This window comes from Rhinoderma darwinii, chromosome 2 (assembly GCF_050947455.1).
Source record: "Rhinoderma darwinii isolate aRhiDar2 chromosome 2, aRhiDar2.hap1, whole genome shotgun sequence".
NCBI classification, from domain to species: Eukaryota; Metazoa; Chordata; class Amphibia; order Anura; family Rhinodermatidae; genus Rhinoderma; species Rhinoderma darwinii.
The window spans coordinates 356,456,917-356,480,503 of NC_134688.1; the positions used below are offsets into that span (position 1 = coordinate 356,456,917).

General features: G+C 44.9%; 1 protein-coding gene across 3 annotated transcripts in view; it reads right to left on the reverse strand.

Annotated features, from left to right (window-relative positions):
• Positions 1-23,587, reverse strand: part of SYCP1 (synaptonemal complex protein 1) — a 433,751-nt gene that overhangs the window by 169,515 nt on the left and 240,649 nt on the right. For all 3 annotated transcript variants that reach the window (XM_075850715.1, XM_075850716.1, XM_075850717.1), the window contains exons 16-17: positions 12,780-12,896; positions 9,436-9,539 (exon numbers count right to left, since the gene is read on the reverse strand). In XM_075850715.1, the coding sequence (XP_075706830.1) occupies positions 9,436-9,539; positions 12,780-12,896 (221 nt within the window). The remainder of the gene's footprint in view (positions 1-9,435; positions 9,540-12,779; positions 12,897-23,587) is intronic.

The following is a 23,587-nucleotide window of genomic DNA, read 5'->3' on the forward strand; positions in this document are numbered from 1 at the left end:
TTTACTGTGTGATATAGATATCATATTAGCTTTATTCTATGATCATTATGATTACAGTGATACCAAATTTATATATTTTTTTTTAATGTTTGACTACTTTTACACATTAAAAACACTTTCTTTTAAAAAAAAAAAAAAAAAAAAAAAAAAAAGGTTGTTTTTATTGTCGCCATTATCTAAGATCCAATGGTATGAGGGCTTAGTTTTTGCAGAATGACGCATAGTTTTTATTGGTACCATTTTGGGGTACATATGACTTCTTAATCTTTCAAAGACCTCATGACATTTTAGCAGGGTAGGATAAATTTATAAGGCTCAGTTCACATCTCGTTTCGTACACACGTTTGTGGTATACGACGACGTAGTATGCATTTGTAACATACGCTTATGTTTTTTGTAGTATACGTCGTATATGTTTTTATACGTTTATGTCCGTTCTTACTTCTAAAAACGTACTCTTTTTTTTGTTCTTGAGCTAAATCAAACTTTGTAAAGTCAAGATTTCCCATATAGGGTGACAAAAAATGTATATGTTTTACGTATGCAAACGTAAGGTTTAAGACTGCATACGTCGTCCATTGACTTTAATTCAAATAAAAACATATACGTGTGGTATACGTTTTGGAAAAGTACTGAAAAGCATAGTAGACTACGCTTTTCAGGACATGGGGGAAAAAAAAATGATAGAAACGTATACACAAACGACACCATTCGGACATCCGTCCTGACCATAGAAATCAATGTACAAGCTGTGGTGCACGTTTTGACAAAGTTTTTTCATGTCAAAATGTGCACATCAGACGTACAGTAAAAATTTGATATGAATTAAGCCTAAGCTGTATTCATACATATATATACGGTATGACAAAAGCACAGAATATTGACAACAAGAAATAAATATGTGACCTCTGAAATTTCTGTTCTAGTGGGATCCTTGCATTTTGAATCCATGTAGTTTTTTGTTTTGGAATAACTTTCTGCTGCTGTTTTGCTTTGGATGCGTTGCTTACACCAACACAATCCATTTACTTATTGGATGTGGGAGATATTACCAAGTGGAACCTGGCATGCCATGCTCATTGCCTACCTGAATTCTACGATTGATTCACCTCAATATCTCAGGGATTTTTCTGACATGAAAGCTCGTAAAGAGTTGCCCCCACACAGAGAATATCATTGCCATAACGACGGTCCCATTATTCCTAAAACTCGGATCTATAACCACTGACCCCCAGAATGTCAGTCCCTAAAATACTATATTGCAGATAGTTTACAGAGAGTGTTCATTAGACCCTCTTCCTCACCAGTAAGGGCAGGATTTTCGTTTGTAGCAAAGAAAGATGAAGTTTTGAGGCCCTGTATCAATTTCCGTGGCATCAATAAAAAAACGATAAAGAATCATTTCCGGTGGGCGGCGCTTGGGCGCGGGTGGGAGCACATATGTGAACTCTGAGCCCTGGACCCACGCTGCTATTAACACATGCTAAACTAGCACCACCTTCCTCATTTATAAATCGATGGATGAAAGGCAGCTCAAGAAGCTGGATTGTGCCGGAATATTGGAAGCTGACTTGTGCCAGATTATCGGAAGATGGCTTGCGCTGGATTATCGGAAGCTGTCTTGTGCCGGATTATGGGAAGCTGGCTCGTGCTGGATTATCAGAAGCTAGCTAGCGCTGGATTATCGGACTCGTCACAGACATGGGATACGGATACAGAAGTCGACACAGATACAGGATTTGACACGGACACGGATACTGGACTTGACACGGACTCTAGACACGGATACTGAAGTCGTCACGGACACTGGATTTGACACAGATACTAAATACAGCAACAGGCTATGGAACCTATGCAGACTAACACAAGGTTAGCAACTACATTGCTCAGGCACAGAGGAAGTGGGCAGAGCTCCTTAAAAAGTTAGAGGTCCAGCACACGATATGATATGAAAAAATACAAAACTGTTTATTAAGTCAAACTGAAAACAAGAAGTTAAAAATCCCGGGGAGAGAATGCCTACACATTTCGAACTTTTCATTTCTTAATCATTTCTACCTACTCCCGACGTAGCTCTCGTGCCCGTGCACCAATCAAACATGGAATGTGGCATCCTTACTTCGAATAAGTGGTGAGCGGGCCAATTTCTTTTGTATATCTTCTACTTCCTTAAAAAGTCCAAGGTGTACTGGGATAGGTTGGGAGCATTAATCCTGGTACGCACGCTGGCCTTTAATAACGGGGACGAGCATGTGCACCCTACAGGCACCGGCCGGAGGAAAGAGCAGAGCGCGCCATCGTCCATAGGGAAGGAAACACGAGCGGAGATTCAGAGTCCTGCGGTCCAGGCTGCTGGTAAAAGGGTGCAGCCGGCGGTCAGCTACCCCGGGCATCACAGTACCCCCCTTATTCTCTCTCCTCTTAGGTCTGGAGCGTAGAAGGAACTTCTTGATGAGAGCTGGGGCATCAACATTTTCTTCAAACTCCCAAGACCTCTCCTCAGGACCAAAACTCTTTCAATCCACTAGATAAAATGACTTCCCTCCTACTTTCTTGTAGTCCAGAATCTCCTTGATCTTGAAGATCTCTGAAGAACCGCTGGGAGCAGTTGCAGAACCAGGAGACTTACTGTACCGGTTCCGAATTTGTATGAGGGAATTTTCAGGCGAATATTTTTTGAAAAAATTCAGACCTTAACTCCAGGAACTAGGGAGGAGGCCTTCTCTTCTTATCGGCATACTTTTTCATGCGATTCACCCCAGGATCGCAGACTTCGTTTGCTTCCAGATCTGAAGAAAATTCCCAAAAGAAACATTAGCTGCAGGCACTTGAGATGTAGCAGGTACAGGAAGAGGGACATGCAGGTGTTGGCTGTAAACAATGAAAAATGGAGATGTATCAGTAGATTCACTCGTGTGATTATAAGATAATTCGGCCCATCGAAGGAGATGTACCCAGTTGTCATGTTGAGCAGATACAAAATAGTGAAGATAAACTTTGGTTAATTCTTTCTACTTGGCCGTTGGATTGTGGGTGATATGCAGAAGAAAAGTTAAATTTCACATCCAGAAGCTTACACAGCGCTCTCCAGAACTTGGATTTGAATTGCACACCCCGATCAGACATGATATGGAGAGGCAATCCATGCAAGCGAAAAATATTATGAACAAATAGATTTGCCAGGCGAGGAGTTGAGGGAAGGCCAGGCATAGGATGGAAATGTGGCATCTTAAGTAAACTATCTACCACAACCCAGAGAGTGGTAAATCCAGCAGAGGGAGGAAGATCTGTAACAAAATCCAAGGCAATATGTTGCCAGAGACCATCTGGAACAGGCAGGGGTTGGGGTAGAATTGCAGGCTTCGAAGGAGTAGCTTTATTTTGGGCACAGTTGATACACGAGGAGACATAGTCCACAACATCTTTGGGCAACGTGGGCCACCAGTAGTGGCAAAAGATAAAGTCCCAAGTCTTACGAATACCTGAATCACCTGCCAGCTTAGAATTATGACCCCAGATAAGAATTTTCTTCCTGTCAATAGGACAAAAAAAAAATTCCCAGGGGGAATGTCTTTAATCTGCAGAGGGTTAACTAGAATACCACTTAAAGGATCAATAATATGATAAGGATCCTCTTCAGTGTCATCTGTCTCAAACGAACGAGACAGTGCATCAGCCCTGATATTTTTAGCAGAAAGGAAATGGTGTAGGAATGTGATTCTGGCAAAGAAAAGTGACCATCTGGCTTGACCAGGGTTCAGGCGTTGTGCAGACTTGGAGTTTCTTTAAAAGAGAAGTGCTCCAGCACCAATGGAAGAAGCGTCAATCTCCAACGAGAACTGCCGAGAAACATCAGGATGGTGAAGAATGAAGGCAGAAGTGAAGGCCCTCTTGAGATTAGTAAATACCGACTCAGGCTTCAGGGATCGAGACTTTAGCATTCACGCCCTTTTAGGTGAGAGCAGAGAAAGGGGCGGTAAGCAAAGAGAAGTTTGGGATGAACTGGCGATAGAAATTTGCGAAGCCTAAAAATCATTGTATGGCACGGAGACCTTGAGGACGTGGCCACTAAGATGGATTTTATTTTTTCCGGATCCATCTGGAGTTCATGATCGGAAACTATATAGCACAGAAAGGGCAAGGATTTCCTTTTGAATACACATTGTTCTAATTTGGCGTAGATGTGATTCCCCCAAAACCATGACAGAACTTGGGGAACATGCTTCTGGTGAGAAGTCAGATCTGGTGGGTAGATCAAGATATCGTCCAGATACAACAACATACAGTAGTTCCCGGAATATGTAGAATTCCTGGAACACAGCTGGACCGTTACATAATCCAAAGGGCATCACAAGATATTCGAAGTGACGGTCTCTGGTGTTGAATATGGTTTTCCATTTGTCACCTTTGCTAAAAATTCTCAGTATCTAGCTGCTGAGTCAGCTCCACCTAGAAAATGGTTTGTTCAGTTTCGAATGCCCATGCTTCAGGAGATGAATGATTCAATGTTTGCAGGGCATTTCTGGTACTTGTAGACTAGTCTCTCATTCTTTCTGGTGGCCTACGTATCTATGTGATACTAAGGAATATGTTTCTGTCTGTGAAATTTGTGCTTGTGCTCTCCAGCCTTTTGCTGTCCCAAACAAATCATGGATTCATCTTTTTAAGGATTTCATTACTGTCCTCCCCAGTTCTGATGCTAAAACGTTAATGTGTTTAGTTGCAGAGCGGTTTAGCAAGCAGTGTCATTTCATTGCCGTCTCAGCTACTCATTTCTTAGACATTAGCCAAACTCTTTATTTTACACATTGTCAGTTTACATAGTCCTAGAAATATTGTTTCTGACTGAGGTACCCAGTGTATTTCTAAAATTTTAAAGGCCATTTTGCACTAGGTTAGGAATTGATTTGTCCTTCTCTTCTGCTGAACACCTTTAAATGAATGGACAGATAAAATGTTATGCGGTTATGTGTCGGAACATCAAACAAATCGGGTGTCCTGTCTTCTCCGGCTGAGTTTGCCCTAAGTAACCATTATCAAGAATCTACCAAAACCTCGTCTTTCTTTTGTAATTATGGTTTTATCCTCGATTTGGTTCTTTTTCTGATATAGATACTCCTGAACTTGAAGTAGCTGTCAACCCCTTAGTGTCAGTATGGTTGGAAGTTCAGCAGAATTTGAATTAGGCTGTGTAAAATCAAAAGCTAACAGCACGAAGCAATCTGCAAGTCTTTTGCCTGTGGCAGGGGATGAAATTTTGTTAGCAACCAAAAATAATAGGTTTCATCAAAACGTACACCCAAGTATATTGGTCCATATGAGATTATAAAGGTAATTAATCCAACTGTTTTTCATCTTTGATTTCCAACTCCCCTGAGATTCCCTAATGTGTTCTATAAATTCATATTAAACCTTACCGCTCGCCAGTTCATCTTTCCAAGCCACAACCTGTTATTAGATAGCACCATGAGGTATTTGAGGTTCAATGAATTGTTGACTTCAAGAAAGTGAGGGAGTCCTTTCCATATTTGGTGCATTGGAAAGGGTATAAGCTTGAAAAGAGAGGTTCTTGCTAGTTCTATCCATGCTGACAGATTATTCATCTGGTCTCTGTAGTTCACCTTCTGGTATTTGACCCATGGCCTATTCCTGACTCTGCATCTGTCTAATCCTCTGGTTTAGTTACCTCTTGGAATGATACCTGGTAATGACTACTCTTTGCCTCCCGTTTACACCTTTGCTCATTCTGCCCTTTAACTTCCAGTCGGCGACTATTCTGGGATCTGCAAACTGGGGAATTCCTGCAGCAAATGGATTCCCCAGTGTCTAAACCAAAGATCCCTTAGACACCACAACCCAGGTTAACCAGCGCCATCATCATCATCAGATGCGCAGTACGGATGTGTGGTCTAATAAACCCTCCAGTCTTCACCAGGATCCACCAATAGATGGCATAAACTTAGCTGCTGGGGACCTGCAGGTCGCAAGCCTCTAACTGTCCCCTTTATGTGTCTAGTTGAAGACAGACAGATGATGGTATAAGAATGCAGTGCCAAATCGAGATATAAGAGAATAGGCAAGCGAAGCTGAGGTCAGGGTCACAGGCAATGGTTCAGAAATAGAGTCACAAGCCAAGTTCAGGTACAAAAATAGATAATCACAGGTACAAGAACAAGAGTGCTGGAGTCAGGATGGGACCTAATACTCGGTTGCATGTTACTGTTTAGAAAGAGGCTTATATAAATAATCAAACTGAATCGTGTGACACCAGAGGGAGGTCTACTAATTTGAAGGAAGTTCCTCGCACTGATCAATAGAGGGAGGTCTAGCATGTAGCAACAAACGCTGACCACAAGAGGGAGCTCCGGCATATAGTACCCCTCGCCAACCACTGGAGGCAGAGTAGGAGAGTTTGCCCAGCAGCTGGGACCATTCGGATACGCTGGTGGGCACTTGGCGCCATTTTGTCATCTGGAATGGATGTCAGTTCCAGTCTGCCATCTGCCTGACGGCATCTCACCGTCTGGTGTTGTTTCTTTACTGTGTTGCCTACCCTCCAAAAAGATTACTGGAGTCTCATAGATGCAACAACATGTGTTATAGTGAACAAGTACAGTAGATTTGTTGTGCTAGAATTAATTAATTGCTAAATAAGCTTGCTGTGTCAGTAAGTGGTTAAAAACATATACGTTTTTGTTTGTTTTCACTTATATTTCCACGGTTAGCAGAATATCTGCTCAATGAAGTTTTCTGATTGTATATTTATCTTATAGTTTTCCACTGAGTTGATTTGAGTTCTCTCTCTATAGTAGTTTTCTCATGGTCATATAAAATGTGCGATTTTCGATATGGTTGGTCATGCCATTTGTAACCAATATGTCTAGTACAACATCTACTACAACTTGACCATATTGTTTGATGTTCATATACAATTTTTATCTCAATAAAGAAAGATTGAGATGAAAATGATCAGACCGTCAAACTGGTTCTTTAGCGATTTTCACATGTGTTTAAAGGGTAACTAAACGTTCAACAAACTTCTGACATGTCATAGTGACATGTCAGACGTTTTGATTGATGGGGCACTGAGCACTGAGACCTCCACCAATCTCTAAAACAAAGCGTCAGACGCGCTCCTGTGTGTGCGCTCAACCGCTTTTTTTTCTGTTTGGCTTTTTCGAGTACGGGCTCATAGACTTTGTATTGAGTCCGTACACCGCTACATCGATTTCCGGAAAAAGCCAGACAGAGATAAAGTGGCTTCGTTTTAACGATTGGTTGGGGGTCTCAGTGCTCAGATCCCCACCAGTCAAAACTTCTGACATGGCAGAAGTTTGTTGAACGTTTAGTTAACTATTTAGATACAGTATATACTGTACACACTATTATTTTGACTATATATCTAGAGGGAAAAAATGTGCATTGACCGAGACGGTGAGCTTTTTATCCAAGTGTATATCAAGTGTGTATCCTCAGACACCCCCCCCCCCAAAAAAAAAGGATACCTAATGCAAGGTCTGCCTTACATCCATAGTATATGTATGTATATGCTTGTTTATTTATTTATTTGTGTGTGTTCATACCACATTACAAAAACACTAGTAAATTGACCAGAGAACAATATTCATCCAGAATAACTGCCCACCTAGTCCTATTCGCAACATGGTGTTTATCATGAGACTGTAGACGGTTTATAGGCTGCGCTTTCTCTGCACAACATACACTACCGTTCAAAAGTTTGGGGTCACCCAGACAATTTTGTGTTTTCCATGAAAACTCACACTTATATTTATCAAATGATTTGCAAAATGACTAGAAAATATAGTCAAGACATTGACAAGGTTAGAAATAATGATTTTTATTTGAAATAATAATTTTCTCCTTCAAACTTTGCTTTCGTCAAAGAATGCTCCATTTGCAGCAATTACAGCATTGCAGACCTTTGGCATTCTAGCTGTTAATTTTCTGAGGTAATCGGGAGAAATTTCACCCCATGCTTCCAGAAGGCCCTCCCACAAGTTGGATTGGCTTGATGGGCACTTCTTGCGTACCATACGGTCAAGCTGCTCCCACAACAGCACTATGGGGTTGAGATCTGGTGACTGCGCTGGCCACTCCATTACAGATAGAATGCCAGCTGCCTGCTTCTTCCCTAAATAGTTCTTGCATAATTTGGAGGTGTGCTTTGGGTCATTGTCCTGTTGTAGGATGAAATTGGCTCGAATCAAGCGCTGTCCACAGGGTATGGCATGGCGTTGCAAAATGGAGTGATAGCCTTCCTTATTCAAAATTTATTTTACCTTGTACAAATCTCCCACTTTACCAGCACCAAAGCAACCCCAGACCATCACATTACCTCCACCATGCTTGACAGATGGCGTCAGGCACTCTTCCAGCATCTTTTCAGTTGTTCTGCGTCTCACAAATGTTCTTCTGTGTGATCCAAACACCTCAAACTTCGATTCGTCTGTCCATAACACTTTTTTCCAATCTTCCTCTGTCCAATGTCTGTGTGCTTTTGCCCATATTAATTTTTTCCTTTTATTAGCCAGTCTCAGATATGGCTTTTTCTTTACCACTCTGCCCTGAAGGCCAGCATCCCGGAGTCGCCTCTTCACTGTAGACGTTGACACTGGCGTTTTGCGGGTACTATTTAATGAAGCTGCCAGTTGAGGACCTGTGAGGCGTCTATTTCTCAAACTAGAGACTCTAATGTACTTGTCTTGTTGCTCAGTTGTGCAGCGGGGCCTCCCACTTCTCTTTCTACTCTGGTTAGAGCCTGTTTGTGCTGTCCTCTGAAGGGAGTAGTACACACCGTTGTAGGAAATCTTCAGTTTCTTGGCAATTTCTCGCATGGAATAGCCTTCATTTCTGAGAAAAAAAATAGACTGTCGAGTTTCACATGAAAGCTATCTCTTTCTAGCCATTTTGAGAGTGTAATCGAACCCACAAATGTAATGCTCCAGATTCTCAACTAGCTCAAAGGAAGGTCAGTTTTATAGCTCCTCTAAACAGCAAAACTGTTTACAGCGGTGCTAACATAATTGCACAAGGGTTTTCAAGTGTTTTCTAATCATCCATTAGCCTTCTAACACAGTTAGCAAACACAATGTACCATTAGAACACTGGAGTGATGGTTACTGGAAATGGGCCTCTATACACCTATGTAGATATTGCATTAAAAACCAGACGTTTGCAGCTAGAATAGTCATTTAGCGCATTAACAATGTATAGAGTGTATTTCTGATTAATTTAATGTTATCTTCATTGAAAAAAACTGTGCTTTTCTTGCAAAAATAAGGAAATTTCTAAGTGAGCCTAAACTTTTGAACGGTAGTGTACATGTAAAACAAATTTCACAAGCAGAGACAAATTGAAGATTTTGATTTTATACCTACTTGTGTGAATTATATTTAAAATGGAATTTATACATACTCTCTCTGGCTAACTTCAGTCTTTAGCTCTTCAATTTGCTTAGAATACCTGTCTACATCCACAGATGATATATTTAGTTTTATACTTAGCGTATTAATTTCATCCTAAGGAAAAAAAAGAAAAACGCTGTACACTTACTATTTTTTTTTAAACTTTGGAAGAACTGTTTTATAAGAAACTCTGCAATAAAAATAATTAAAATATATTGTGATAAACATTTGTATTCATGCACATATTAGGGTTTCTCAAAGACCAGGAAAATGGCCAGCAGGGTGTCATTAAACTTCAAAGGTGTTTTCCCTGCAACTGCTGCATCTGAACAGCTGGCAGCGTGGTGTTCTAATGAACACTTGCCCTTACACTACAAGGAAGCTCTAAATTTAGAGCTGGGTCTGTCACATTGGTGCCCAGCAGGCATGTAATCGATATTAGGCTGGATTCACACGAGCACATTACGTCCGTAATGGACGGACGTATTTCGGCCACTAATCCCGGACCGAACACACTGCAGGGAGCCGGGCTCCTAGCATCATAGTTATGTACGATGCTAGGAGTCCCTGCCTCTCCGTGGAACTACTGTCCCGTACTGAAAACATGATTACAGTACGGGACAGTTGTCCGGCAGCGAGGCAGGGACTCCTAGCACCGTACATAACTATGATGCTAGGAGCCCGGCTCCCTGCAGTGTGTTCGGTCCAGGACTTGCGGCCGAAATACGTCCGTCCATTACAGACGTAATGTGCTCATGTGAATCCAGCTTTAGGGTATGTTCACATGCCCTATTTACAGACGTAATTCAGGCATTTTAGGTCTCGAATTACGCCTGAAAAAATGCCCCTAATACGCCTACAAACATCTACCAATTGCTTTCAATGGGAATTACGATGTTCTGTTCCCACAAGCCTTTATTTTACGCGTCGCTGTCAAAAAACAGAGCCTAAAAAGATGCTCCGTAAAAAGAAGTAGCATGTCACTTCTTGAGGCGTTTTTTGGAGCTGATTTTCCATTGAACACTATGAAAAACGCCTCAAAAAACGCCTCAAAAAACGTCTGAAAAGAAGCCTCAATAGAAGCTCCAAATTTCATTTTCAGCTTAAAAAACGCCTGAAAATCAGAGGCCGTTTTCTCTGAAATCAGCTCCGTATTTTCAGACGTTTTTTGTTAAGCGTGTGAACATACCCTTAGGTGTATCCTGGGTGTCAGAGCTGTCAATTCAGCTTTAGGGCGGATTTACACGAGCGTGTGCGTTTTCGCGCACGCAAAAGGCACTTAACAGCTCCGTGTGTATCACATAGGATGTGCGGCTGCATGATTTTTGCGCAGCCGCCATCATTATGACACTCTGTTTGGATGTTTGTAAACAGAAAAGCACATGGTGCTTTTCAGTTTGCAAACATACTTTTCACTGCAGTTGCGCGAATCACGCGCGTCCCACGGAAGTGCTTCCGTGTGGTGCGCGTGATTTTCACGCACCCATTGATTTCAATGTGTGCGTGATGCGCGAAAAACGCAGAAATATAGGACCTGTCGTGAGTTTTATGCAGCGGACTCACGCTGCGCAAAAATCACTGACAGTCTGCACTGCCCCATAGACTAGCATAGGTTAATGTGACGCGCGTGAAAATCACGCGCGTTGCATGGACGTATATCACGTTCGTGTAAATACGCCCTTACTGACAGAAGCTGTATCCATGTATAAAGGAAAAAGTACACTTTTTTTAAAAAAAAAAAAAGTCAATTAAGTAGTGCTTAGAATCCCAAAACACGTTGATTTAATAATAATTTAAAAAAAAACAATGTTTTTTATAGCCTTTAAGTGGAAGAATGAAAATAAAGAAGGATAATTTTTATGTATACTGTTCAGGAGGATTCCACTACACACATTCACTTTAATATGTTGCACGTTAAGTAATTTTTTGGGTTGCAGGTGCAATAGTGACAATATTAGAAAGTTAACAATGCAATACCAGAATTTGTCGGTCAGAAGTTATCAGCTTCTGCTGCATGTGCTATAAACTCACTAGGGGGAAATGAATAAGCGGCTGCATGACATGAGTCATGGCATATGTTGTGTTAAAAGTGTTGGTCCTTGCATGAGAGGTGCTGATCTGAAAAGACCCACATAAGCCCCCATTATAAACAATAAAATGTACATATACAAATATAAATTTTTATGTGTAATCAGTTTTTATAATTTTTTTGAAAAATACAATATTGTTATACATTTTAATGTAACATCAATAAAGACAAAACATTGAAATAAACATTGAGTAGATATTTATTTTCTACAATCTTGTATCAGAAACGGCGAAATAACATAGCCGATACACAATTGCTGTAAGAAAGAAATGTACTTCGCATCATGAAGAATGCAGAGCAGGAGTCCATCATCCAGTATAGTTGTAGTTTACACAGTATGTCTGAACTAATCCGGTTAGCAGAATAAAAAAAATATAATACTCTTAATACCATCTTGAATTAAATAAAGGTAACAACCCACTGACCCAACCATGCAGGACATACAGTAAGTTAAAATGTTGCTTGTTTTAAAAATGTTAACCAAAACCTCTGATATTTGTGGATAATATCCAAGACTCTTGCATTAAGTAAAGATAGAACAGTAAAGCAATAAGAATAAAGAATAAAGGGGAGGGTAAAGAAAGGAGAAAAAATATGATGGAGGAAGAAGGATGTGAATGCAAAATGACAGGGCCTTATGTTAAGGTATTAATGAAAAAAAGCACATGTGAGTCCATAAAGGTTCTCCAGGGGTGCCAGATAGCAAGAAAAGCAGAGAATCCATTTTGAAATTCCACCTTATAACCTACTATAATCATACATTATTTTTACATAAATGGGAGTAGATTCTATCAGGCAAAAGCAGGAATTTCCGAGACCTAGCTACTGTAAGGCCCTGTTCACACTGAGGTTTTTGCCAAGTTTTTTGGCGCGGAAACCGCTCCACAAAGCTCGTCAAAAAACGCCCCAAAATGCCTCCCATTGATTTCAATGGGAGTTGGACGAGTTTTTTTACCGCGAGTAAAAAAAGCGCGTTGCGGTAAAAAGAAGCGACATGACCCATCTTGAGGCAGTTTCCGCCTCCAAAACCCCATTTCAATCAGTTAGAAAGGGTAAAAAAACACCTTGACGAGTGTTTTGACGAGTTTTTGTCAAACCACTGTGCAAAAAACGTCTGGAGCAGTGAACACAGCCTAACATGATTATTTTTATCATTATTTTTTTTTATTATTTAAAAAGGGTGTTTAGAAAACAAAATATTTAACGAAAATGGCTAGACAGTTTGATATTGACAGAAAAGGTCTTTGGAATAATGTCCAGATTACCTGAAGATTATTTTGACTAATGAGCAAATCTTGTTGTTGTTTCTTTAAAATTTCATTTTCTGATTTTTCCTCAGCAACATTCTTCTCTAACTCCTTTTGAACTTTTATGAATTCCTCCTTTTGGATTAAAAACATGTAACTTATAAGCAACAAGATACAACATCATTTATGCTGTGCACTGTTACTAAACAGGTTCATCAGAGTCACATGAATTTTTTTGTTTTTATGCCACTGCATTCCGAGCAGGGGTGTTGCTAGCACCGGGCCTTCGGGGCCAAAGCCCCGACCTTTGGCCCAGGGCCCCGGGCGACTACCACAGTGGTGTAGCTACAGGGTTGACAGAAGCAATCGGGCCGCGGCCCCCCGCACCATGTCTATAAAAAGTTACTATAGCAACTGGAGCCCACATAATAAAATGCACGATCCCCTTTTACTATAGCAATGACACTAGTCTATACTTACCCTCCTCTTTCCCGAGCACAGCGGAAGTCCTGACGTCTTCTCGCGTCACGACGTCACAATGCTGTGCGCCATGCATGATGTTACGACGCAGGATGGTATAAGGGCATCCACTGCACCCGGAGCCGAAGAGGAGGGCAAGTGTAACATTACTGTCTGCTGGGGTCCTGAATCTAAGCCTGCCGTGTTGTAGGCTTTGATACAGGGTCTAACAGACAGTATCACAAGTGGACCCTGTATCTAAGCATGGTAGGCTTAGATACATGGCCATGTATGATACTGTCTGATGTGCCCAGTATCTAAGCCTACCTTATAGTAGGCTTAGATACAGGGCCCCAGCGGACAGTAATCTTATACTGTATACGATTGTGGTAGGATTGGATACATGGTCTAACAGACAGTATCACACATGGGCCCTGTATCTAAGCCTACCACATGCGTTACTAATTTCTTTTGTATGTTTGTGTTTTTTACAGATTTGGTTGTTGGACTACGTCGGATTCGAGGAATACTTCGATGATGGCTTTTTTTATATTTAATAAAAAGGTTAACGGGGGTTGTGCTTTTTTTTATTTCAATAAAACATTTCTTCCATGTCTTTGTATTTTCTTTTAAACTTTATTACTACCGCTTTAAAGAGGCTCTGTCACCAGATTTTGCAACCCCTATCTGCTATTGCAGCAGATAGGCGCTGCAATGTAGATTACAGTAACGTTTTTATTTTTAAAAAACTAGCATTTTTGGCCAAGTTATGACCATTTTTGTATTTATGCAAATGAGGCTTGCTAAAGTCCAACTGGGCGTGTTTAAAGTAAAAGTCCAACTGGGCGTGTATTATGTGTGTTACATCGGGGCGTGTTTACTTCTTTTACTAGATGGGCGTTCTGACGAGAAGTATCATCCACTTCTCTTCAGAACGCCCAGCTTCTGGCAGTGCAGACACAGCGTGTTCTCGAGAGATCACGCTGTGACGTCACTTCCCCAGGTCCTGCATCGTGTCGGACGAGCGAGGACACATCGGCACCAGAGGCTACAGTTGATTCTGCAGCAGCATCGGCGTTTGCAGGTAAGTCGATGTAGCTACTTACCTGCAAACGCTGATGCTGCTGCAGAACCAACTGTAGCTGTAATGGATCTGCCAGGCACTACGTCTGTGGAGACTCCCAGGGTTAATCAGTCGACACCTGAGGCCAGACCTCTTAGACTGACACCGGCTCCCACCAATCAGGGTGGCAGGCTCAGGAGTGGGAGAGCCTATCGCGGCCTGGTCAGTCAGAGTTAGCTCCGCCCCCTGTCCATTTATACCTGCAGTTTTCTCTTCCTCATTGCTTGTTATTCTTTTGGATTCCTGGCCCCACTGCTGCTTGCTCCAGCCTGCTTCTGCCGTGCTTCTGCCTTGCTGCAGTTCCCCTTGTCTTGCTTTGCTTTGCCCCTGGCTTGCTTCTGTCTCCGTGCCCGCTCGGGTTACTCACTTCGTCCTGGTCCTGACTGTTCGTTCGCCGCTCCGTTTCCTCGTGGCGTTCCGTGGCTACTGCCCCTTCCCTTGCGTGTTCCCTGTTTGTTTTCCTGTGCACTTAGACAGCGTAGGGACCGCCGCCCAGTTGTACCTCGTCGCCTAGGGCGGGTCGTTGCAAGTAGGCAGGGACAGGGCGGTGGGTAGATTAGGGCTCACTTTCCCTTCACCTCCTTCCTGCCATCACAGAATAACAAGCCCTTACCTAGTCTACCATTTCTCCTACGCTGTCGCTATCATGGACCCCCTTGAGACCCTGACCCAGCAGATGCAGGGCCTCTCCCTACAGGTCCAGGCCCTGGCCCAAGGGGTTGGGCGCACCACCTCACCTCTAGAACCCGACCTCAAGTTACCTGACCGGTTTTCAGGGGACCGTAAGACGTTTCTCTCCTTCCGGGAGAGTTGCAGACTATATTTCCGACTTAAGCCCCACTCCTCAGGTTCCGAGAACCAGCGGGTGGGTATCATCATATCCCGACTCCAGGAAGGGCCCCAAGAGTGGGCCTTCTCCTTGGCTCCTGACGCCCCTGAACTTTCCTCTGTTGATCGTTTTTTCTCTGCCCTCGGACTCATTTACGACGAGACTGACAGGACTGCTTTAGCCGAGAGTCAGCTGGTGACCTTACGTCAGGGTAGGAGACCGGTTGAGGAATACTGTTCTGATTTTAGGAAGTGGTGCGTAGCTTCTCAGTGGAACGATCCGGCCCTAAGGTGCCAGTTTAGGTTAGGATTATCTGACGCCCTGAAGGATCTGCTGGTTAGTTACCCCTCGTCTGACTCCCTTGACCAGGTTATGGCCCTAGCAGTACGACTTGACCGACGTCTCAGGGAACGTCAGCTAGAACGCTTCAGTGTGCTCCCCTCTGACTTTTCTGCGATCCCCCCCGAGGTCCCGCCTCCTCGCCCCTCCACGGAGGACTCGGAGGTACCCATGCAACTCGGGGCCTCCATGTCCCCTCGACAACGTAGGGAGTTTCGCAGAATGAACGGTCTCTGCTTCTACTGTGGGGACGACAAGCATCTACTGAACACCTGTCCCAGGCGCAAGAATAAGAAGCCGGAAAACCTTCCGCGCCTAAGTGATCATCGGGGAGGTCACTTGGGCGCACAGGTATTTCCCGTTAATGTGAAACGCAATAAAATTTTGCTTCCCTTTCAGGTCTCGTTTGCTGGCCGGTCTGCCACGGGCAGTGCTTTCGTGGATTCTGGTTCATCTGCTAATATCATGTCTGTGGAATTTGCTATGTCTCTAAAGATGCCTTGTATTGATTTACCTTATCCTATCCCTGTAGTAGGTATCGACTCGACTCCCCTTGCTAATGGTTATTTTACTCAGCATACTCCTGTTTTTGAACTCCTTGTTGGCTCCATGCATTTGGAGCAGTGCTCTGTACTGGTGATGCAGGGATTATCGTCTGATCTGGTATTAGGTCTTCCCTGGTTGCAGTTGCATAATCCCACGTTTGATTGGAATACTGGGGATCTCACCAAATGGGGTAATGAATGTCTTACGTCATGTCTCTCTGTTAACTCTATTTCTCCCCGGGAGGAGGTAAACACGCTTCCTGAGTTTGTTCAGGACTTCGCCGATGTGTTTTCTAAGGAGGCCTCCGAGGTGTTGCCCCCCCATAGAGATTACGATTGCGCTATCGATTTGGTGCCTGGTGCCAAGCTTCCTAAGGGTAGGATATTTAATCTTTCATGTCCTGAACGTGAAGCCATGAGGGTGTATATCCAGGAATGCCTGGCCAAGGGTTTCATTCGCCCCTCGACTTCTCCTGTAGGTGCTGGCTTCTTCTTCGTGGGGAAGAAGGATGGTGGTCTTAGGCCGTGCATTGATTATCGTAACCTGAATAAGGTCACTGTAAGGAACCAGTACCCACTTCCTTTGATTCCGGATCTTTTTAATCAGGTTCAGGGAGCCCAATGGTTTTCTAAGTTCGATCTACGGGGGGCATATAACCTTATCCGCATCAAAGAGGGGGATGAGTGGAAAACTGCGTTCAACACACCCGAGGGTCATTTCGAATACCTGGTCATGCCCTTTGGGTTGTGTAACGCCCCTGCTGTCTTCCAGAATTTTATTAATGAAATCCTGAGAGAGTACCTGGGTAATTTTCTTGTTGTGTACCTTGATGACATACTGGTGTTTTCCAAGGACTGGTCCTCTCACGTGGAGCATGTCAGGACGGTGCTCCAGGTCCTTCGGGAGAATAATCTGTTTGCTAAGACTGAAAAATGTGTCTTTGGGGTACAGGAGATACCATTTTTAGGGCAAATCCTCACTCCTCATGAATTCCGCATGGACCCTGCCAAGGTTCAAGCTGTGGCGGAATGGGTCCAACCTGCCTCCCTTAAGGCGTTACAGTGTTTTTTAGGGTTCGCCAACTATTACAGGAGATTTATTGCCAACTTCTCGGTCGTCGCTAAGCCTCTTACGGACCTTACCCGCAAGGGTGCTGATGTCCTCCATTGGCCCCCTGAGGCCGTCCAGGCCTTTGAGACTCTCAAGAAGTGCTTTATCTCGGCCCCCGTGCTGATTCAGCCCAACCAAGAGGAGCCATTTATTGTGGAGGTTGACGCTTCCGAGGTGGGAGTGGGGGCCGTCTTGTCCCAGGGTACCAGCTCCCTCACCCATCTCCGCCCCTGTGCTTACTTCTCTAGGAAGTTTTCGCCCACGGAGAGTAACTATGATATTGGCAACCGCGAACTTCTAGCCATTAAATGGGCTTTTGAGGAGTGGCGGCACTTCCTGGAGGGGGCCAGACACCAGGTAACGGTCCTTACGGATCACAAGAATCTGGTTTTCCTAGAATCTGCCCGGAGGCTTAATCCTAGACAAGCTCGGTGGGCACTATTCTTTACCAGATTTAATTTCTTGGTTACCTATAGGGCTGGGTCCAAGAATATTAAGGCTGATGCTCTGTCACGTAGTTTCATGGCCAATCCTCCTTCCGAGAAGGATCCCGCTTGTATTTTACCCCCTGGTATAATCGTCTCTGCCACGGATTCTGATTTAGCTTCTGATATCGCGGCTGATCAGGGTGCAGCTCCCGGGAACGCCCCTGGGGACAAACTGTTTGTTCCCCTGCAATACCGGCTGAGGGTACTCAGGGAAAACCATGACTCCGCTCTATCTGGTCATCCTGGCATCTTGGGCACCAAACACCTCATTACCAGAAACTATTGGTGGCCTGGGTTGCCTAAAGATGTTAGGGCTTACGTCGCCGCTTGTGAGGTTTGCGCTAGGTCCAAAACCCCTAGGTCCCGACCTGCGGGCCTACTACGTCCCTTGCCCATTCCCCAGAGACCTTGGACCCATATCTCCATGGATTTTATCACCGATTTGCCTCCATCTCAGGGCAAGTCGGTGGTGTGGGTGGTAGTCGACCGCTTCAGCAAGATGTGCCACTTTGTGCCCCTTAAGAAGCTACCTAACGCCAAGACGTTAGCTTCTTTGTTTGTGAAGCACATCCTGCGTCTCCATGGGGCCCCAGTCAATATCGTTTCGGACAGAGGGGTACAATTTGTTTCCTTATTTTGGAGAGCCTTTTGTAAAAAGTTGGAGATTGATCTGTCCTTCTCCTCCGCCTTCCATCCCGAAACTAACGGCCAAACGGAAAGGACCAACCAATCCCTGGAACAATATTTAAGGTGTTTTATCTCTGACTGTCAATTCGATTGGGTCTCATTCCTTCCCCTTGCTGAATTTTCCCTGAATAACCGGGTCAGTAACTCGTCAGGGGTCTCCCCGTTTTTCTGTAATTTCGGGTTTAACCCAAGGTTCTCCTCCGTCTCCCCTGGTTGTTCCAATAATCCTGAGGTAGAGGATGTTCATCGGGAACTGTGCACTGTCTGGGCCCAGGTTCAGAAGAACCTAGAGGCGTCCCAGAGCGCACAAAAGATTCAGGCAGATAGTAGACGTTCTGCTAACCCCCGGTTTGTCGTCGGGGATTTGGTCTGGTTGTCGTCCAGGAACTTGCGCCTTAAGGTCTCGTCCAGGAAGTTTGCTCCCCGATTTATTGGGCCTTATAAGGTCATTGAAGTCCTCAACCCTGTATCCTTCCGTCTGGAGCTGCCCCCATCCTTCCGCATACACGACGTCTTTCATGCCTCCCTCCTTAAACGCTGCTCCCCGTCCTGGTCCCCCTCTAGGAAACCTCCTGTTCCCGTTCTCACCCCTGAGGGGGTGGAATTCGAGGTGGCCAAGATTGTGGACAGTAGGATGATCCAGGGCTCCCTCCAGTACCTGGTCCATTGGAGAGGATACGGGCCGGAGGAGAGGACTTGGGTACCTGCTCGAGATGTTCACGCTGGGGTATTGGTCAGGAGGTTCCACCTTCTCTTCCCCACTAAACCGGGTCCTCTTAGTAAGGGTCCGGTGGCCCCTCATAAAAGGGGGAGTACTGTAATGGATCTGCCAGGCACTACGTCTGTGGAGACTCCCAGGGTTAATCAGTCGACACCTGAGGCCAGACCTCTTAGACTGACACCGGCTCCCACCAATCAGGGTGGCAGGCTCAGGAGTGGGAGAGCCTATCGCGGCCTGGTCAGTCAGAGTTAGCTCCGCCCCCTGTCCATTTATACCTGCAGTTTTCTCTTCCTCATTGCTTGTTATTCTTTTGGATTCCTGGCCCCACTGCTGCTTGCTCCAGCCTGCTTCTGCCGTGCTTCTGCCTTGCTGCAGTTCCCCTTGTCTTGCTTTGCTTTGCCCCTGGCTTGCTTCTGTCTCCGTGCCCGCTCGGGTTACTCACTTCGTCCTGGTCCTGACTGTTCGTTCGCCGCTCCGTTTCCTCGTGGCGTTCCGTGGCTACTGCCCCTTCCCTTGCGTGTTCCCTGTTTGTTTTCCTGTGCACTTAGACAGCGTAGGGACCGCCGCCCAGTTGTACCTCGTCGCCTAGGGCGGGTCGTTGCAAGTAGGCAGGGACAGGGCGGTGGGTAGATTAGGGCTCACTTTCCCTTCACCTCCTTCCTGCCATCACAGTAGCCTCTGGTGCCGATGTGGCCGACACGATGCAGGACCTGGGGCAGGAAGTGAGTGACGTCACAGCGTGATCTCTCGAGAACACGCTGTGTGTCTGCACTGCCAGAAGCTGGGCGTTCTGAAGAGAAGTGGATGATACTTCTCGTCAGAACGCCCAGCTAGTAAAAGAAGTAAACACGCCCCGATGTAACACACATAATACACGCCCAGTTGAACTTTTACTGTAAACACGCCCAGTTGTACTTTTGCAAGCCTCATTTGCATAAATACAAAAATGGTCATAACTTGGCCAAAAATGCTCGTTTTTAAAAAAATAAAAACGTTACTGTAATCTACATTGCAGCGCCTATCTTCTGCAATAGAAGATAGGGGTTGCAAAATCTGGTGACAGAGCCTCTTTAAGTAATGGCCGCTGGCTGACATCGTCCATAACTAAGATGGGGCTAAATGTTAGGCGGTGAAATGGCTAACACTAACCCCCATTGTTACCTGGGTTGCCGGGAAGAGCGATGGTCCGGTACTGGGACGGCTGCAGTCTGGTATTATTAGACTGGGAAAGACCAAAAACAATGGGCCTTCCCACCCTGGTAATGCTAGCCTGCTGCTGCTATGTTGTATCTGGCTGGTTATAAAAAATGGGGGGAACCCATTGTTAGGGGCCGGGCAGCACGGGCCCCGTAGTGGTTTCGCTACCGCTGTAGCAGCCATAACGTCATAGGGGGGTCTGTGTCGGCGGGTGGCACGGGCCTCTTCATACCACGGGCCCCGTTGCAGCCGCTACAGCTCTTACAGCGGTAGTTACGCCATTAGTCCTATACTTACTTGGTATTGAAGTTCATTCCCAGAAACTCTATACTCAGAGTTGAGAACAAGAAGAATTTCTACTCATTGTTGATACACACGAACCTCTTCGACATGTTTAGAGTGATGTGGAGACCATGAAGATTGTCCCGTCTGGAGGAGGCGAAAACCAAGAGAGGTCATCCAAGTAAGGTATGACAGCAACTCCCATGGCGTGGAGAAGAGCCACGAGAGTTGCCAGAATCTTGGTAAAGACCCAAGGAGATGTCGCGAGACCGATGGGGACTGTGGCAAACTGTGAACGTTGGAAAATTTTTGGGTAATATGAAGAGATGCCGGAGTAGGGAGAGCGAACAGCCTGGGAAAAAGCAGAAGTGCAAACCGGTGCACATGGTGGAACCAATAGAAAGAACCTTCTTGGGGGCAGGGTCGAGAACTCCATCTTGTAACCTGTTGATATCACCTCCCGACACACGTTGGACGACACCTTCAGGACAAAGATGTCTTGGCAGAGGATGACTTCTGAGTCCTGAAGCGCTGTTGCCGAGCCGGTCTGGGCTTAAAAGATGGACATCTGGGATCACTGGGGTGACTAGTCCTCGTGTCTGGTCTCTTTGAAGTGAACGGCCTCTGGGAGGAGGAGTTAGAAAAAGAGCAAAAGCTCTAAAAATGGACGACGCAGGTGTTCTGAGGCAGAGGAGAACTCTTACCGCAGGTAGCATCAGAAATAATTTCAATCAAAATAATTAAAAGTCCAGACATTTACCAAAAACTCTGCCACCAACAAAGGGAAGGCCCATGAGAGCGTTTTTGAAAGCCTGGTCAGCCGCCTAAGGTTTCAGCTAAATAGAATGCTAAATGGCAATTAAATTAGCCAATGCAGGGGCATTGAAGCGGGCTGAAACAAGGGAAGCCTTAAATAAGAACTTTGAAGAATAGGTCACCGGAGAATCGAGATCAACCATATTCGGTTTTTGCAAACCTTCCAAGAAAGTGCAGTTTTTTACCCTAAACTAAGCAAGCCTTACTCAACCAGGTGGATGCAAAGGCAGGATGCAGAGCAGAACCTGTGGTCACAAAGGCAGACTTGGTTTAGTAATCCAACTTTTTGTCAAGAGGGTCATTGAGTGATGCCTCAACCTACAGTAGGATGATGATGGATACACAGGAAAAACAGACCATTTAGAGATCAAGTCCTCCTGAAAAGGAAACAGTATTAATATGTTTGAAACATGTCAGGTTGCTTCCATTTTTGTATAAAAACTCCTCAAACTTGCTATGGTTTAGAAAGCATAGCCTTTGGCGCTGTAAGGGTGCCTCTTACTGAGAAGAGTTGATGAGGTGATCCTTTACAATAAAAGGTGTCCCTGACATCACGTATCAACGCCTGCTTAGCAGCTGTCAATTTTGAGTTCTGTTCGGAATCCGAGGGTATACTGGAGGAGAGAGATGGATTCAGATTGGAAGCAGCTGCTACATTGAGGACCCTGGTAGGAGATCCTTGGAGGGTACCGGACAAGGACCAGGACTTGTCCCTGGCACTTCTGCACCTCTTATAGGATCTACCACAAGAGGAGGGGCATTGAATTTGGTCGCTTCAACGACTCAACCATGGTTTTGAAGGCTGGGAAAGTCTCCTGAGCAAAAAACTTCACTCATTCAAGACATGCCACATCCTGAAATGGGGTAACATCCTGGGGGGTCCTGGATTGCAGACACTGTGGGCAGATTGGGGTAGGCTGGCCGCAGGCATAGTATGTAGACAGCCCCAACTGTGCCGACTGCCTGGTGGGATCCTCCCAAGATGAAGACATGTCACAAGGGGGATGGGAACAGACAGCAGACAACAAACTGACAAGAAACAATTTCAGAGGATAGAGTAAACTCTTGTAGAAGCTGCAACCAATTAAAAATTGAAGGAGCCCAAGAAAAAAAGGTGGATACCTTCCAGACACCCTGGTGCGGTGTCCAATTCGCAGAAGCTTGGAGCCAGAAAGGCTGAACAAAATGTCTCCTGTAGCAAGAACTCTAGTATTGCTATGTTGCAGCGCTGAGAAATGGCACTGAAACCTTGAATCTGGCTGAAGCAACAGTGTGGGTAGAGAATGACTGCCCCTTTGGAACCTCATACTTAGAAACGGCCGCCCTACTTCTATGTACACCTTCTTAGAGAAGACTCTCTCTAAATGGCCAATGAGGCAATGCCAGCCGGCCGATAGGCTCAAAATGATCATGTGAGCACAAGGGGGCATAGTGTGTGCAGCTGAGGATTCTGGACTAGCGCTGATGCAATTTGGGTACTGTAATAAAAAAAACGGCCTGCAACGCTACTGGGACGCGCAGCGCGGGTGGCACATTAGTGTGTAGCTAGATGCTCGTTCCCTCAATACAACCCAGCAGTGAAAAAGGTCCCTTATGCGATCAAAGAACCGTTTTGGGCTCTGAATAAAATGCAGCATGGTTCCCCAAGGTTCAGCTCCTAGATAGGGATTTCACTAATTCAATAAAGGATGCCCCTTCGAAAGGATAATCTAGTCCCATTAAAGTGTTTTTCCCACAACTTACGTGGTGAAGTCCTCAAGAGATCATACATTTAAAACCCCTTTAAGGTAAACCCCCATAGGACTCTCCAGTAGGGGGATTTAGAGGTGGTAAAATGTCATACTTACCCTCCGTAATCTTCGGGTATACGCAGGGTCGCTTTCTCAGTAAGATTTGCAAATAGAGTGGAGTTATTGTCACTGCACCTGTGGATGCAGACAACAAGTTAGGTGACTGGCGGTGAGGGGTTAGTCAGTGCAGAGAACAGCCTAGTTTACCGCCACCCGCAAAGGGTTGACTAGGCTGGTGACAAGGATAACAACCCACCTGCAGCGAAGGAGAAAATAAATAAATAAATAAATTTAAAAAAAACTTGCATCGGGTCATTCCTGCTTCCAGGGCCGGCTCCAGGCTTATGTGGGCCCTTGGGTGACACAGACTTGGTAGGCCCCTTTGCAGGGGAACTCACGACAGTAGTAAAATGGCAGAAAACTTCACTTTGTGCCCCCA